Raw genomic sequence first — 18,606 nt, forward strand, 5'->3', positions numbered from 1 at the left:
GCGACTGGCGCCGCCGTCGCCCGGGGTTCCGCTGCGGCGGGCGTCGGTCTGCGTGGCGACGGCGGGAGGGGTCCGGCCCCTCGGTCAGTCTCTCCAGGTGGTGGCACGCCGGACACGTGAGCCTCTACGACTGGTGGTCTAGTCCCGGGCACTTAAACCTCCCCACACACCTCCCCTGCCCGCGTGCGGAAGGGGGAGTCCCCTCACCCGGGAAAAACGTCAGAAATGGGGTTTCAGGTGAAGACAAGAGGCGCCGCGCTGATCAGGTGCGGGACACGGCCAGAGAAACGTACTGACGAGCAACCGCTTGGCACGTCAGCAGCCCCTTCTGTCCCCCTGTCCTGTGCCCCGCAGTGGTTCCTCCCCCCCCCCCCCCCCCCCGCGATCTCTCTCTTCCTTTCCCCAGCTTTTGTCCTGCACCTAAACATCCCATAATAAGTATTGTGCAATCCCAAAATGCCCTTCCCTGGCGCGCCGTAACGAGTCAGCAACCCCTCAGTCTGCAAGGTGATCCGGAGAGGAGCTTCCGCGGAGCAGGGAGCTTCTCCCCTTCAGCTGGATGGGTTGGTCACTCTCCCGCGACAGCCCTGTGGGGAGGGAATCCCACAGAGGTTTACAGTTTTCTGGTGAGCACAGCCACTCCCATCTGTCTTTCCACAATTAAAAAGATGGCGAGCATAATAGAAAATGTGAGGTATGTGGGTTGTGTACATCCGAACTGCATACAGTAGCTGATCTCTCTGGCAAACCCTGGATAATTTTCAAGCACTGCCTGTTTCCTATAGCATCTCTGACATTGCAGTTTGCTGCAAATAAAATAGATCTTGTTACAGAGGAACACCGTGCGGTGGAATTCCCCAAACTTATTTTTATATTGCCTGAATTGCACCATTAGCAATTCCAGGGCAGAGGACCGCTACTGCTGATGGCTCAACTAGCCAAAAAATACATGTCCACAGACAGGAATAACGAGGTATCTACATTTCTGCTGTTTTTCCTTCACTGAGAAGAAAAATTCTTTGCACTCCATCAGAAAAAAAAAGAGGCTTTTTTTTGTATGAATAAATATATCCTGTCACACTGTAACATAGTTGGTTACATCTGTAACATAGTCCAGCAGTAAAGAACTTCATGCTGCTTCTTCAGAGTGTGGGTTCCACGTTCGCCTTCTCCTGATCACTTCAGGATGGCTTGACCCACCACGATGATACACCCGGCTCACAACTGTCCCCGAGAGGTTACTCTGCAACCAGGAACCATGGGAGGACAACAGCACCGCGATGGCGTCCCTTGCTTATGAATGTGCTTTTGTACCACAGGCCGTAAAGAAGGAAGGCAAATAATCTACTCTCCCAGAGAGGATTTCTCTGCAAGAAATTAATTTTGAGTTAGTCAGTCAAAGTGATAAGGAATGTGTGCTAGTCATTTCGTCTCCTTTTATAGCTCTTCTGTATTAAGTAAGGTATTATTTCTGTCAGGAGGAAATTAATTTTCTGTAAATAATTCTGAAATTATTTGCCTTTTCAGAGATTTGATTTTAAGTGGTTTTTTTATGTTGTCAAGATTGTATATACAGACTAATTCATATAATACAGATATCTGTCCTCTTATCAGTTGTCTAGGATTTTCTATTATCTAACAGAAAAAAAAATTCAGCAGGCTAGAAGGCTTAAGAGTCTCCTCTATCAGAACCCTGTGAAATCAAGAAAAACATCTAGATTGACAGGGATATTGTAAGATGCCTTTTTCCTTTCGGATCTTAAACAATGCCTCAGGAGTACTTCATTTCAAACTGCAAGAAAATAATAATTGTTGTAAATAACTCACAGTAATTTTCAGTACTGCCATAGAATATTCTGACTCTGTTCAGTAAGCTAGGAAAACTGAAGATTTTGGGTTGATTTTTTTTTTTTACTGTACAAATGCCAAAGTAAACTGGGTAAAGGAGGAGAAACAAAAGGAGCAGAAGGTGTCACTGGTGAAGGTGTCATATTTTTCAGTGAAATGCAAGTAGACAGACAGTACATTAGGCAAGATTCTTATTTTTTTTAAAAAGTAACTGAAAATATAATTTTACTACATTGCTTTCTTCCATTTTTTATACAGATTCTTTCACGAGATCCTGCTGTTCTAAGAAGCAACATACTAAATACAGCTAAAATATTGCCTCGGAAGAAAGCTCTCAGATGCTCCACTGGTTTCTCCCATTTCCTAGTGGCTTCCTGAATTCTTACGTAGTGGGACAAAAGCTGGGGAATGTGTGAGAGCTAACAGATGTGCAGTGTGAGTGGGTTAGCTGTGGGCACAAGAAGGACAGTGTCAGCTGAGATAAAAAAGTAATAGCAGCCAAACCAGTTCCCTTTTATTTGCAGACAATACTTTTCATGGCACCAGTGGGACTCCAGCATCTGCCTGCTTTGTGGGAGGGATTTTCTTGACCAACAGTTTTGTGATCACACAGAGCAGGAAGTGCTCAGAAGCACGACATGTTTCTTTGCTGCCTGCTTTTTGCCTGTCAGGGGGGACTCTGATGGGAGACATCTAACCTTAACTATGCTTTGGAGGCAAGTCCCCTCAGCACTGCCTGTAGACACACACCTCTTCATGTATAATTTTGTTGCCTCCAAAAAGATAATGTGTTCCATAAGGGTTAGCTTCAACTGAGCTTCAACTCACCTGCAAGATGAGAAAGTAAAAATTTATTATAACTGGACATAATAGTCTGGCTTCCAATTACAAAACTGGAGACATGTTATACGTAAAACAGAACTGTAGGTTACATTTAATAGCAAGGATCCTTCTTAGCTGCTTCAGCATGACTCAAATGGAGTTCTGGCACGTTCTCAGCAGGCAAAGATGTGACTGCCTGTCAGATCATTCCCTCATAGGTGAGGTCTACAGCAGTCTTAAAGGACAAAGTGATGAGTTTGGTTGTGATTGTAATCAATCAAAACCATAGACTTTGCCATCAGAAGGGTTGCTAATTATAAATTGCACAAGTCAACAGGTGGGCCATGGGCTGAACATAGTGTAAAAATTATCTCCTGACTTGTAGAGGTGCTACCTGTACATAGTGTGTGAGCAATATAAGTACGGGGCAAAATGCTAGAATTTGGCATTATGGCAATTGGTGTGGACTCTCTGCATACAGGAATGGTCTAAAACCCATTCAGAGCAGTAGGAGTTTCCATTCATTTCTAATGTTCACTAAAGTCAGTTGTGTAGCAAGACACATGTAATTTAATGCTGTATTCTCTCCAGCATCATATTGACCAAAATATTTTTGGCCTGTCTGGCGTAGAAATTATTATTAAGATGCAGACCAAAGTAGGCAGAGATGTTAGAAACTTTTCTTCATCTGAAATGCCAAGATGACATTTCATAAATTAAAGACAAGTCAAGAAGTTCAGCTACTCTATTAATAATGCTGGAAAACTGCTGCAGTTCTTACCATCACCATTCTATTAGCCAGTGGCATTATCTTGGAGGCTGTCAGCTGTAAAATGATTAATGATCATGTTTATTCCCACACAGAATTGCTGGGAGAGGGAATTGACTTACATTGATAGCAGCAAAAGGGAAGTCATGCACCTGTGACTAAACACCAAGATAAGCATCAGAGAGTGTAATGAGTGTTTAAATAAAAATATCAGGGAGTGGAAAGTGAGGTCTAAGAAAAGGAGAGGAAGGAGGGGAAGGAAAGAAAAAAGGGAGAGAAAGAAAAAGCAAGAAGTGGAAAAAAAATCATCATATACCAAAGCAAGAGGTTAGGAAGTGACCTTTGCATCAGCAGAAATCACATGCTTCAAATTCTGTAATGTCTGGGTACGATCATGTTTTTTCAGTAATGATGTTTCACCATGTTCTGCCTCTTGTATCTTTGAAAATGCATCTGACAACATCTCAATATAAATGATATGCAAAAGCGAGAGCAATGAAATGCTCCCCTGCTAAAGCTACAAAGGCAATACCCTGAGATGAGTAAATGGGAAATGATTCCTTTAAAAGCAAGGAACTTGAAGAATATTTGCTTCTTTTTTATGGAGTCAGCAACATCTGAGCCTTAATCCACCCTGAATAGACCACCCATGATGAGAGAAGGTGAAATATGTAAGTTGACAGCAAAGACCAGCCTGCAGAGGTGACAGATCATGTGCGCGTTTACTGCTCTTGTCAGGTCTCTATTCCCCAGCTCAAGAAAGCAAACAACAGTCATGTCAATTAAAGACCTCCAAAAGGTGAAATGAAAAGTCATAATTTTTATCTTTATTTTGGTAGGGGAACCTCTTTTTTTAGTTTTCACTGGTGTTTGTGTCTGTGATTGTATGGGTTTGTGGGAACTGGACCTTCAGAATTTTCCTGATACTTCCAGCACCCAACCTGTCATCAAGATTCAGTCAAGTTAATAAAAGTAACTTAAAAGCTGTCCTTGTATGGGATTTCAGCATCACATTTAGGTAAGTATTTTTGAAGTTTATGTATGTAGAACCAAGGGAGGGGAGGCGAGACAACCCGCTGATCCAGCACAAGTCAGTGTCAGAACTGAAAATACAATGCATGATCAGTTGGATCCATACAAACTTACCCAAGCCAGAAAACCACATCATTGCAAGTTGCAGTTGTACTTGTCCAGGACATGTGCTGATACATCTGCACAGTATTCCACTGCCATATGGATTTATAGGATCAAGAGTGCACTAGCTTGAAGATCTCATAACTCCTTCCCATCACATAGTATAGCCGTGTATAATGTTTAATAAAAAGAGTTTAAGAAAACTGAAGTATGTGTCCAAGACATAAATTATTACACACTCAAGACATTTACCTTTGTAAGGAAAAACAGAACAGATGTTTGCACATTAGAAATAGCTTACATTTGTTACTTGACAGAGCTGTGCCCTGCTGAGTCTAACTGAGAGGCTAACTGTTACGCTGAAAAGAAAAATATGTCCTGTCACTCTGGAAACAAAGTCGTTTAGCGAAAGACTACAAAACCAGCAGTTAAGAGGAAAGACTTCTTACTATTTATGTCGGTAGTATACAAGTTAGATGGATGAATAATCACTTCAAAGTGTGTATGTGTTGGGAAAGGGTTAAAAGGGAGAAGACTTTCTTAATTGAGCTAGATGTTTATGATACATCGGATATTTAGCTTCATCTTCTGGTATATGGCAACAAAGATCAATGGGAAGATGGGGCCACCACCCAAGCTGCTGGTAGTTTGATGCAATTCCTATTACAACTTTTCTTATCCTTGTCTGTTGATTTCCTCTTACTAGATTGGTAACTTCTGATGAGAACAGTCAGTGCTTTGCAGCCTAATTCCACTCTAATCTGTGGCAGCAACTATGAGCTCCAAGAACAGACCTAAACTCTCGATAACCTGTGGGAATGGCAATATAATGATGACTTCACCAGGATCTGTACTGGATCAGGATCATGCTGTACTATCAGGATCATACAACACATGACCCAGATATTTGCATGCTGTTTTACAGGCTTGTTGTTTATCAGTAGATAGTTTCAGTCACAAAGAATAATGTTTGTAAAGTCTTTATGTTCTTGTGTGGTAAATGAGAAAAAACCGATCAGTTCTGAAAAGTCAACATAGCTGCTATGCAGCTGCTATACATGTATACTATATACATATATACAGCTGCTATATATATATACTATACAGCTATGTTTGTCATCATTTACATTACTGTCTTCTAAATCTGGATAGTAGAAATATTGTAAAAATCATTTAAAAGACAGAAAAAAATGTTTTCCTGTCCTTGGTCTTCTCTGTAATATTGAAAGTTAAAGAAGACTTCTTTATACTATACAGTCTAGACCTGTACGTTACTGACATTAAATAAACACAGACATTACAGTACTGTAATATTTTCTTTTCTGTCTGTAATCACATTTGTGATTCCAACCTCAAAACTGGAAAAAAAAAGGAAACTGAAACATTTCTATTTTATTTTTCTTCAATGTGATTTTCTAAATCTTTTTAAAGACAGGGTAAAAGCCCCAGATAATCAAAATAATTTGGAATCAAGCTTAGTAATAGTTGGTAGAACTTGAAAACAACATTGTTTGAAGTTTTTCTACATTTATCCTGTTGGCTAAATACAATCAACTACTGCAACATATAATGTCTCATGCAAATTTTATATTAAAAATTCTGCATTTTACAGAAACAATATTGACAACCTCATTTATTCAAAAACATAGGCATGGCCACTGAAACCAAGGAAATTTGTTTTTTAAGTGAGAATTACATACCTAAATGTGTCCGCTGTTGTTTTTATTTACATATCTTTTCAGATTTTTTTTTTAAAGTCCTTTCTTCAGATTTCCCAATTTTGCAACACTAGAGACTTGCAGCATCTCTTTTATTTTAATGGAACCTCAGATTCTTGTGTACTGTCAAAGATCCCAGCTCTGGAGAAAATAAATATAAGATACAATTGTGAAACTCATAAGTTGATCATAACGATCATAATCACATGACACTAAGAAAATAAATAATTGTAGCAAATATGTAGAAAAAATTTCCATTTTAAAGGACACTGTCAAAATATTTTATTCTGCAACATAAAACAATGATATCACAATGCATGTTTCTTTACAAAATAGTTGCTTGAAAAATGCTACATTAGTTGTCTTTGGTACCAAAGAAATTGAAGATGAACTTACAATATGTCTACATTGTCTTCAGACTTACTAGGACTATTGGTGCCAACTTCCACAGTAATAGTTTGACTGACTGGGGGCAGCTGATACTTTTACGTAAGTCTTTGGCTCTTCTGAGCTTTCTGAAATTTTCATTCCCTGTCTTCTCTCTATTTTCTCCTCTCTGAGTGATCAAATGGAAATAATTATTTGTAATTAAGTAAAAAAGAAAGTAGGCTACATGCCAGTGAAAAGATCCTAAAAATGAATGTGGTAAAGGTATTGGACATACACAGTGCCTTGTTCTGAATACGGTTGCACTTTTACAATATGAGCTGGATGGGCAAAGGTACTCTGTGATGCCCAGGTTGGCTTATCATTCCCATTTTTCAGGACTCAGACTCTACAAAATAAGCCGTTGAAACGAGGAATGCCCTGTCACATGGACCATTAAAAAAGGACTGGAAAATGTTCTGTAGAGCATAATTTTACATAGGCTGAGAGATTTAGAGGAACAAGTCTTTGGGGTTTTTTTTGCTCTCATGGTTTCTTTTTCTCTGTCTGAGTGTCTTTGAATGTTCCAGAAGACTGAGAGAACCTCTCAGAGTAGTTTTAGATCAGGAAGTCAGTGCTGATTATTTGTTTCAAATACACCCTATAATATCTGGTTGTTTATTATCCAATAAAACAGAGGGCAGAACAAATAGTGGTGTAGAATCAGGCACTAAAAATCACTTTTCACTAAAACCAATGATAAGTTCTCCACTGAGTTAATTTGAGTTGGTGTTTTTAATCTGACACAGATTATAAGAACACCCACAGAGACCTATTATGGTGTTTTGTAGCTATGAGATATATGCACAAGTATTATTGTTGTTGGTGAGGGACTGAATTTTATCTTCAGACAAATAAATACAGGGCCCGCCTATCCGAATCTTAATCGTCCCTGTGATTCTGAAGGCAGAATAAGTGATAAACTACAGGGTTTGTATTCAATGATTGAAGGGGAGACCTCCATCAGCTGTTAATAATGGTAGGATTACAAAGATGAGGTACTCAAACTGATGTACACCTAAGAACTGACTCTTTGGATAGATACTTGCACTTAGTGAAGATATTTAATGCTAGGATCTTTTTTACCTTTCTGACAAGATGATAACAGTAGCTGATGCCTAGAAGCCATAGCTAGAAAAAAATGCACTGGGGATGTCAGGTGCAGCTTCTTAGCACCTTATGCCTTAGAAAGTAATTAAACCTCGACTCTTTTAAGAGAGAATAAGTAGTTCTAGAAGATGTGTTTTAAAGATATTTTTGGAATAAATTTTGTGGCTTATCCTGCGAGTGTCAGGAGAGGTTACATTAGGCAGGATATTCATTGTGTTTGAGTGTCTTGCCCTGTGCCTCCATGCTGTCACATTCTTTTGGAGGAAGGCAGTGTCATTTGCATTGCCTTCAGGATGCTCCCATTACTTGTAGTTCTGTTGTAAGACAGTATTTCTAATTAAAGCTGCAGTCACCTGTAAGAGCCAAAAAGCTTTTTTTTTTATTTCCTCTGACACATAATTTTACTCCTGTGTTTCTGAACTGTATCCCTCCCTGACTAATCTTTGAGGTGTGAGAGCTGGCTCACGGTTGGAGAGAAGTTACTGAGAGAGCAGAGGCAGTGCCCTGAAGAGATGTGGAAGATTTTTGGGGGTATCTGGCTGGTTTGTGTCACTGGTAACCTCTTGGTTTTATAAACTGCTAAATCGGACATTACAAAAGAATTAGATGAAGTTGGCTAGGATCACTGGGAACTTAACTTCATTCTGCAGCCAGCGCACCATGAATCGACTGGCATTGATGTCTCACCTCTTCTATTCCCCGGGGACTAAAGATCCCTCAGGCACAGGCAGCACCAAACACAAATATACAGAAGTTTTTGCTTTTGCTTGTGGCAGGCCCATCAAATTTTGTGCTTTACACGTATGACTTACTCATTTACTTTTTCTTCTCTCCACCCTCACGATCATCTGTGGTATCAGTAACTCTCATGTTTACAGCATGATGCCACAGGTTTTCTTTGTCTCTCTTATGCCATGAAGCAGATGTTACTGATCAGTGTGCCAGGCAACTGTGTCTAATGTGCAAAGCCCCGAGGTACAAGGGAAAGCGTGGTGTTCGGCCGGTTCTGGGGAGTGCTTGCTTCACCCCAGCTGCAGCCTCCTGCCACGCTCCCTTCTGCTTCGTGTCACCCAATGCTCAAGGCGTGCTCCCATCATGGGACTTGACGCTGAGAGACTACGCACACCGGGCAATTAAAAAGTTGAGTGGTCAACAACTCATTTATAACATGTTCCGGCTGGGGACTCCCTGTGGCACTGTGAAGGCAGGGAGCAAGGGAGAGAGTAAAAAGAAATGCTGTGCTAAGGCTATAGTTGATTTTACCTTTTGTTTTTAAAGGATGTTTTTAAGCTGCTGTGCAAACCAAAGAAATGTGTGAATAGATACGAAACCAGGGAGACCTCAGTGCCATTACATACTCCCTCTGTGACCAGCAATGTAAAATGCTCAGTTCTACTTGCATTATCCACGCTGGCTAACTGTTTCTCTCAGATAGGCTAAGAGTAGTATAAAAATGCAAATCTTACTCTGCTGAAGTTAATGACAAATCTCTTATTGCCTTATATGGGATACGTTTCAAGGATTTTGTAACTACCTAGAAAATGGGGCAGTGACAAGCAGATGATCTCAGCGTGAAAAGCGATATTCCATTCTCGGTCTGTGGCTCTAGCCAGCCGTACTAGTCCAGATATTTACATGACAGACTGCTAATTTAGAATTACTGTATTACTAATTACAAATGCTAGATTAGATATGCTGAGGTGTTCTAGGTCTGCTCTTAAATGCTGGTTCATGGTCTCCTCTGTTGTTTGGTATAAGAAAGATTCAAGCAATAATCATTTGGTGTTAAAATAGGATAATGTAAAAAGTCTGTGCAAATATATTTGAAGTGTATTCAACACCTTTTAAATACAGGCTTTGAAAGAAACCATGCAATTGCAGCTCTGTTTTATATCAAAAGCATGGTTACTTACACTGCTGCTGATTATTTTCCTTGTCTTAGAATTATTTCAGGAAGGTAATAAAAGCAAACTGATTTATTATCTGACAGCCTCAGTCCAGGTTTCAGTAGAAAAACAGAAGCTGCTGTAGGTGTGCATAAACACCCCAAATTCAGACCAATCACACTAAGTACTTTATTTAAATTTGCCTGTTGATTCCTTTTACCTTGCATTTCTCCTTTGTGCCCAGACTTATCCATAAGGCTTGTGGGATTTTTGTCTTCCCTTCATTCTACCTACCTTCCCTGAGACCATTCTCAAGAAAAATACTCAGGAAAGCCCAAGAACCTGACCCAAGAACAATGCCACAATGTCCTTTAGTGTGTGCCTTTTAGCGATGCCATTTATAATTCAGCTTTGGTCCCACAGGTCTGAGACGTTGCCTTGAGCTTTGCTAATCCTTACCTGATGCAAGAGGTTGCATTGCATAAAGCATGAGTATGTTGGGCCCCCATCTGAGCAGCCATCTGGCAAGGTGGAAGTGGGCAAGGAGACCTGTGCTGCCTGGGAGCAATGTGTCTGGGGCAGACCTGGGGCACTTTAGTGTGCAATGCTGGGTGAGTACAAGCGGACAAGCTTTGTGCTGAGTCTACTCTGTAAGTAAAAATGAAAGCTTTGGTCTGGAGGACTGCAAGTCAGACATTTTTGCCAACACAAGAAGTGCTTTGATGGTAAAAGCTAAAGAAATGAAATTGGTAACTTATCATAGAAGAAAATATACCCTTGATTTATGAGCCCAGCCAGCACAGATGGTGTGGCAATGTAACCAGAGATATAGGGCAATGCAAACATGAAGTAACCATCTGTTTTCCTCTAGGCTTTAGCGGACCTTGTATTGTATTTCCATTTTAAAAAGTCATCTTTACAGTCCATTTGTCCCCTCCCCTTCCTTCTCTCAGCTCATCCCTGTGATGAAGAGTTAGTGCCCTTATCAGGCAAGGGTTCAGGTAATGCTTCAGTTTTATAGCCTCAGCCTTTCCATGAGCAAACATTCACAGCAACCTTTAACCTCTCTCCTTTCCTGAGTTTTGCTGTTGCTAGTTTTTCACAAACAGAAGTGCCACCTAGTACACTGGAGGGGTGGGCAGCGGTGAACCAGGGAGGGGGAGAGGGAAGTGCCTGAGAGAAGGATCCTACAGGTTGTCTTTGAATATACTGCGTGGAGATCTCTTTTATCCTATCCAAGAACAAAACCAATGTAAAATATCTGAAAGAAAGAGGTTTGGAAGAGAAAAAGAAAAGAAAGAGCACACACAATGGGTCTAAACTGAGCAATAATGAAGCAACGGATGTTGGGTCTGGCCCTTTGGCCTTTGTTTTTCTCGCTCCAGCTGCTGCAGCAAGTTGGTTCAAATGAGTGTAGCAACAACAATTATGTGATCAATGTGATGCTTATGAATTGCTCGGACTTCCCATCAACTACTGATAATTTGAAATTAGCGGTGAAGCAAGCCTTGAAAAGGATACAAAATGAATTCCAGATGACAGGTAAGGCAACGGGTGTTGGTTATCCCTCTCCTGCTGTGGTTTCTTGTCAGACTTTGTGTCACAGCTTTCTACTCATCTGACCTTCAACAAACTGCTCCCCAGACAGGCTTCTTGCCTGTCCATTCACCTTATGTCGATCTTACAGAAATAATGACCTCCCTCTGTAAAAAGAGAAGTGCTCTACAGATGGGAAGAACCATATTTGCTTTCATGGTGTTTGGGCAGACTCTTCCTGCATGCTTTTCTGGAGATGTTCAGTTGGGATTGGGAACATGGGAATTGCTGAACTGGATCAGACAACACCAGTGATCCATCTAGTGTAGTAACTGGGATGCCCTTGCTTCCTCTCCTGGTGGGATTAGCCTCTACTTTCTGAAAATAATTTTCCTCTTGACCTCATTGGTTGATCACATTATGACTTGAAGCGTAAAGAATCTGCAGTCCATATGTCACTGCAGATGATGCTTTTATTTATTTTGGTATCTTACCTGTCCTTTCAGTATCACCAATCTACTGTCGCTCTCTAGAATATCATGGGAAAAAGAGGTTCTAATGAAATGATACCTATTCCCTTTCTGCCCTCTAGTTGAAGAGATTTTGTCCAATTTTATTGGAAAGTGGTCTCTCAGCTACTTCCTACAGAGCCTTAAAAAATGGCTCTAATAATGGCCAACACTAAAAGTACTTCGTACTGAAAGTACTAACACTCAGCAGAAGTTGTCAGCAGTCCACACTAGAGCAAATTCTACAGTCTCATGCTAAGTAGTGGGGGTTAGGTGGCAGGTGGACTTTCTAGCAGCTTTTTTTGTGGGAGATGTCCTAGCATAAGACTGCTCAGACCTGTGTCAGAAGAAGAGGTATACAGTGTATTAGTGGTTATCTGCAACTCATGGTGCTGTTTACTTTTACATTTGTGTTACAGGGGAGAATGTTACAGTCAATGCCACCTTCCACACCTTTACCTCATCACTCTATGTCTCACAAGGCTGTCGTACCAGCACCTGTGAAGGCGTGGAGCTTATCAAGGAAATTTATGTGAGTAGCAGGCTTCTTTAAGTTGATTTCCTAAGAAGACAAGCCTTTTTTTCTTTCTGTGTGTGTGTGCACATGTATCTCTCTGTCTTTCCTTATTAACTTTTGATCCTGTTCTTCAGTTCCAAACAAATTTGACAGGGAAGTGAAGTTTTCAAAGAGAAGATGTTCCTGTAGGTTTTGTGAAGACAACCAGGCAAATACTGGAGAGAGATTCAATGAATGCTTCCTGGAGGCTGTCATTAGACAGTTAATTGCAGTGCTGGCTAAAGCTGCCTTCCGCTGCAGGTTCCTTTTCCTATGCTTAAGTTGTCCTCTTTTTTATATCTGCACCGCCCTTTGTGTGGCCACATAGCCAAAGCAATCCATTTAAAAAAAAACCAACAACCCACCAACCAAAAAAACCACCCAAAAGCCCAAATCCAAGCCCTCAAACAGCCCAAACAGAGCAAAAACCATCCATTTCCAACAGGATCAGACCCTGATCTGGTTCACCATCAGTTTACACAAATACACAAAAGAGCCCTGCCAGGATGGGAACATGCAGGCAGAGAGATTATTAGGCTGGCACTGATACCAAAGAAACATGTATGGAACTATGCCCAGAGGGCAAAGATTAAGTGCTCACTTCTCACTAGAAGTCACGTGGGAGAAACTATGGGAACACCCTAATATGGGGAAAAGCTTCGGTTAGAACTGGCGCCTTACAAGCAGCTGTGTTTCGGTGGATTTTCTCTGTCTAATAACTGCCACCTCTGAGTGAAGCTTTGTTAATCCAATGTGAATTCTCAAATCTACCAATGTATGAGCACATGCTATAGTCTTTGTTAAGAAGTCCCTCATGACACACAAAGCTACGGGTCAGGCCTCCATTTGGTGGTCATGAAAGGATTTTTTTTCATACAAGCTTCATATGCACATATCTAATAATTTTTCTGATACACGGTATCTTGTAATTCCAACTCCTCTTTCTTCTGCAAATGCAAGCACTGCTGGGGGGGTGTAATTTCATATGTGCAATTGTAACAATTGCAACATTTTAATCCTAACTTGCTGTCTGTCTCTTAACGAAGGTCATACTCGCAGGCACTATTCTGTCCTCTGCCTTTTCTCAGCTTTCTGTGATTCCTCCCTCCTTCACTCTAGGTTTGTTCTTTTAACCTTTCTGTAGTCCTTTGCTACTCTGTTCTTGCTTTTGCTGGGTAAATTCTGTGACGCCTTCTGAAATCCTAAAGTTTTCTTCATTCTCCCATCCTCCTCTCTCTGCCAGTCCACTGCACTGTCCCCACTACTGACCCTTTCTGATCTCTTGTAGGATACTGGCACACTTGGCTGTGTCATCATAGGACCCGCTTGCACTTACGCCACCTACCAAATGGTCTCGTAAGTACGACCTCTTCCCCCCAAAATTGTGATGTTAAAGATATCAATTGCTGAACAAAGTTGTTTTGTGTACAACAAGCCAGCAGAGACATTGGGGTTTAGGATACATCAGACACCTCGAGGTCTACAGTCAAGGCAGTAAGACTCTTATGCATAGCCACTATGTTTGGTATGGAGAAGAAAATCCCCTTCCAAAGCCCATTGATGAAATCCCATTGCTAGCAGGGAAATTTTTCTAATTGCTGACAGTAAGTTGATGGATTGATTAAGGGCTCAAAAGACTTAACTCTTCAGCAACTGCAGCAGGAAAGAGATGTTAGCTTGAGCCATGTAGACATCGCAGTACTGCAGCAACAGGGGTCCTTCTGGGTGGGTGTTCAGTCATTGAGAGGGGCCTGAGTTACACATATTAAGAGAAGATCCAAAACCTCCAACCGTCTTCTGTAAAGAGTGTTTAGATGGGGAGCAGCCAGTTTCATCCTAACTCTTCTGCCTGAGGAAACATTCCTGAAGAATGAATCTCTTCTACTATCGTATTATACATGAACCTGTATAATTCTATTCTGTATTGTATTATACATTAATATGTTCATTCTCAGATACTAGGAAAACTGTAAGCTGAATCTGCAGACTTCTAGCATAAATCAATTAACCACCCCATCAATCGTGACATACAAATCCATGTTGTTACCCATGTGAATCACTTCCCTTTTTAAACTTTGGTAGCCTTTTGGTTTCACTGAGAGATACTGGGAAGATTGAGACACTTTTACCTCAAGCTTTATCTGCTTTTATCTCTATACTTTTCCTTGAGTGGCATGATGTGATGGGTTTACGGTCAGTTCATCACATGTTGTTTTCTGCCGCTTCATCCTCCTCAGGGGGAGGACTCATCACACTCTTCCCTGCTCCAACGTGGGGTCCCACCCACGGGAGACAGTCCTCCACGAACTTCTCCAACGTGGGCCCTTCCCACGGGCTGCAGTTCTTCACGAACTGCTCCAGCATGGGTCCTTTCCACGGTGTGCAGTCCTTCAGGAGCACACTGCTCCAGCGTGGGTCCCCCACGGGGTCACAAGTCCTGCCAGAAAACCTGCTCCGTGGGCTCCTCTCTCCACAGATCCGCAGGTCCTGCCAGGAACCTGCTCCAGCGCAGGGTTCCCACGGGGTCACAGCCTCCTTCGGGAAACCCACCTGCTCCGGCGTGGGGTCCTCCACGGGCTACAGGTGGATATCTGCTCCACCGTGGACCTCCATGGACTGCAGGGGGACAGCCTGCCTCACCATGGTCTTCACCACGGGCCGCAGGGGAATCTCTGCTCCGGCGCCTGGAGCATCTCCTCCCCCTCCTTCTTCACTGACCTTGGTGTCCGCAGAGTTGTTTCTCTTACATGTTCTCACTCCTCTCTCCGGCTGCCAAATCTGCCTGTCCCAACTTTTTTCCTTCTTAAAAATGTTATCACAGAGGCGTTACCGCTATCGCTGATTGGCTCCGCCTTGGCCGGCAGCAGGTCCATCTTAGAGCCGGCTGGTATTGGCTCTCTCTCGAACACAGGGGAAACTTCCAGCAACTTCTTACAGAAGCCACCCCTGTAACCCCCCCCCCGCTACCAAAACCTTGCCAGCAAAACCAATACACATGACCAGAAGTGAATGCAATGTTACCAGTGAACACACGTGATTGATTTATAGAAGAATTAAAAGAATAAGTTTTACACATGTATAGAACCATGGTGAAATATTATGCAATATACCCCTTTTTATCCATAGTGCCTCCTAACTTTGTGTTTGCTTTTCTATCTGCTGGATATGGAGCTGCCCAGAATGATGCCAAAGTCTTGTCCTCAGACTCTGACACGGTTAAACCAGTAAAACCTACGCATAGCGGAAGTTTATGCAAAGCAATGAAGAACGCTAACAAACAGGCAGCTGGCTTTTGCCCGTGGTGTGATAGCTTTGCAAATCAGAACAAGTGCCTCACTTCACAGCACTTTAAGTGTGGGAAGGCCGTTCCATGGGCAGCGGGGCGGGAGTGCCCAGGGCCTGCGGCGGCCTGGCCTGGCTGCTGCCTGCGCTTGGCCGCTGCTCGCCGGGTTTCATCTTTGGCTTGTCAGAGGGACATTAGGCAAGACTGAGTGTTAACTGCAAGAGCTCTGTAAGCACAGCGGCTGCTGGGATGTTGCGACAGAAACGTGGAAGTAAGAAGTGTGGTTTGTGATTAGTCTGCCTGTCTTCCTCCAAATTCTTCAACAGTTCTAATTCAGGAAATCATTGGGCAATGATTAATGGGATGAAATTTAACAAGTCCAAATGCCGGATTCTGCACCTAGGATGGAGTAATGCCGGGCACAACTATAAACTGGGAGAGGAGTGGCTGGCGAGCAGCCCTGCAGAAAGGGGTCTGGGGGTGCTGCTTGGCAGCAGGCTCCAGAGGAGCCGGCAGTGTGCCCTGGCAGCCAGGAGGGCAAACTCCATCCTGGAAGGCATCAAACACAGCATAACCAGCTGGTCAAGAGGGGATTATCCTGCTGTATTCAGCGTTGGTGCGGCCTCACCTTGAGTATCATGCACAGTTCTGGGCCCCACCATTTCAGAAGGATGTGAAGGTCCTTGAATGTGTCCAGAGGAGGGTAACAAAGCTGGTGTCAGGGCTGGAAGGCATATCCTGTAAGGAGCGGCCGAGGACTCTGGGTTTGTCTAGTTTGGAGAGAAGGAGGCTGAGGGGCGACCGCATTGCTCTCTGCAGCTTCCTGAGGAGGGGACGTGGGGAGGGAGGTGCTGAGCGCTTCTCCCTGGTTCCCAGTGGTAGGAGGCGTGGAAATGGTTCAAAGCTGCACCAGGGGAGGTTTAGACTGGATGTTAGGAAGCATGTTTTTACAAGAGGGTGGTCAAACACTAGAACAGGCTTTCTAGAGAGGTGGTCGATGCCCCAAGCCTGTCAGTGTTTAAAAGGCATGTGGACAATGCCCTTAATAACGAGCTTTAGCTTTTGGTCAGCCCTGGATTGGTCAGGCAGTTGGACTAGAAGATCGCTGTAGGTCCCTTCCTACTGAAATAGTCTATTCTAAGTCAGTCAGAAAAATGTCCATTTCATTAGTGAAATACTCTCCCTGGCATTACTTATTACATCATCTGTGTCCGTTTCTGTTGCAACAAGTATAACCCTGTAATTTGGTAAGTGGGCTTTACCTGGAAAATCAAGTTTTGTCACAATAATGCTAACAACTCTAATGGCCATGTTTTTTGCAGGCAAAACTCCCTGTCATAAGAAAACACTTACCATACAAGAACTAAAATATTTTGAGTCTAGTCTGATAAGATTGCAGCACAGGAAAATACTTCTATCCTTAAAAACTTATTGTCTCTGTGGATAAAAAATATCTTTGTTTTACAAATTCCCTGCCAGCAGAGGGTTGCCGTAGATTTTTCTTCCTGAATGCTGCTGGTTTACAGCTCCTAAAATATGCCATAGTGAAACGAAAAGACTTTCCTTTGAGTCGTTGGAGTAAAGCTTTTTTGGTGGCAAAAAGCTGTTACCCTCCAGCACCACCCCAATAAAGAGGTCTAATCTATCCCATGTTAATGGCAGCTAGGGAGCAGAATCGGATGGGTCCTTGAGCGTTTGGACTTCTGCCACAGCCCTTGGGCTGACATGGTGCATGGTACCTGAAAGGGGCCAGGGAACAGGGGGCAGTGAGAGAAGCTGCCTGGACCCGTTCAGCTGGGCTTTTCAGTGCCAATACTGACTCAAAATCTGCTTGTGTTCTGAATGATCCTTCCGTTTCAGGTTCAAATTGCTGTTAAACTAAGGCAGGGCACAAGAGGAGAGGGAGCTGAGGATGGAAATCATGTGGTAGCTGCCTTGGTGCGACAGCAATCCGTTCAGACTTGTCCTCTTGTCTCTCCCTTCAGAGTTGAAACAATACTGAGCCTGCCTCTGATCTCTGTAGGGAGTTTTGGACTGTCCTGTGACTACAAAGTAAACCTAACCCGCCTTTTGACCCCAGCCAGGAAAGTAAATGAATTCTTCTATTATTTTTGGAAAGAATCTCAGCTGCCGTTCAAAACCACAACTTGGGAATCTGCCTACATTTACAAGAGGAATGAAAACTCGGAGGCGTGCCTCTGGTAAGATCTGGATCCACCTCTGACCTGGCTGTTGATAAACTCCATCTCCATCCTCAGACATGTTGCTTATGAGCTGTCCTTTGAGTCCTACATTTTGGGAGGTGCCTTATGGCTACCAAGGAATGAGAGAAGGAAAAGATGAATTATACCCTTTAGCTGTACTTCATATCTGAATGTTTCACTCAGTCTACTTTTAAGTATTCTCAAGCCTTGGTTTTTCCTGTGGACAGCATAGCCCACATGTTGTCCCTGCTGGAAATACCTGTTTACTGCATCCTTAATGTAAATAGTGTGACATAAGAGGCTTCTCCATCGGGCTCTCCATAGATGCTTTTTTAGGTCAGGGGTCTTATCAAGCTCTTGTAATGTTTTTCCACATTAATGGCTTCAATCTGTGGGCATGCTTGTTACTCCAAAACATTTCTGAAGTTCAAACTCTACCTTTCTTTGAACAAAATGACCCCCAATGGTTGAAGAGTTTAAGCTATGCTCTCACTGGTTTGGAGCAAAGGAGACAGTTTTCACTTTGTGACCTGAAACATCAGCCTGTGCTCGATTCTCAAGAATGCTGGGTTTCCTCCTTGCCTAAAATCAAAGGCTATTTTTAGTCAAATAGAATCTTTAATATACTGAAATTTATCATTATTCTTCTATTATTGACTCTTCTTTAATTTTCAGCTCATGTGAGTGTTTCTATGCTCCTTTGAATTTTTTTTTCCGATTTTGGGACATAAAATGCTGATAAATTAAAAAAAAAATCTCGTTTCTGCTACTAATTTTATAAATGTAGCACGAATGCAGCTAAGAA

At 42.4% G+C, this 18,606-nt stretch overlaps 1 protein-coding gene across 2 annotated transcripts in view; it reads left to right on the forward strand.

The window, feature by feature from the left end:
• The first annotated feature begins 8,725 nt into the window (after positions 1 to 8,725).
• GUCY2C (guanylate cyclase 2C) overlaps positions 8,726 to 18,606 on the forward strand; it is a 49,978-nt gene continuing 40,097 nt past the window's right edge. For both annotated transcript variants that reach the window (XR_003921705.1, XM_030003104.1), the window contains exons 1-5: positions 8,726 to 10,324; positions 11,099 to 11,255; positions 12,178 to 12,290; positions 13,603 to 13,670; positions 17,583 to 17,798. Coding sequence is in view for 1 of the 2 variants with exons in the window: in XM_030003104.1 (XP_029858964.1) it covers positions 10,202 to 10,324; positions 11,099 to 11,255; positions 12,178 to 12,290; positions 13,603 to 13,670; positions 17,583 to 17,798 (677 nt within the window). In the remaining variant the exon portion in view is untranslated. The remainder of the gene's footprint in view (positions 10,325 to 11,098; positions 11,256 to 12,177; positions 12,291 to 13,602; positions 13,671 to 17,582; positions 17,799 to 18,606) is intronic.

The sequence above is a fragment of the Aquila chrysaetos genome, chromosome 26 (genome assembly GCF_900496995.4).
Source record: "Aquila chrysaetos chrysaetos chromosome 26, bAquChr1.4, whole genome shotgun sequence".
In the NCBI taxonomy this organism is placed as follows: domain Eukaryota; kingdom Metazoa; phylum Chordata; class Aves; order Accipitriformes; family Accipitridae; genus Aquila; species Aquila chrysaetos.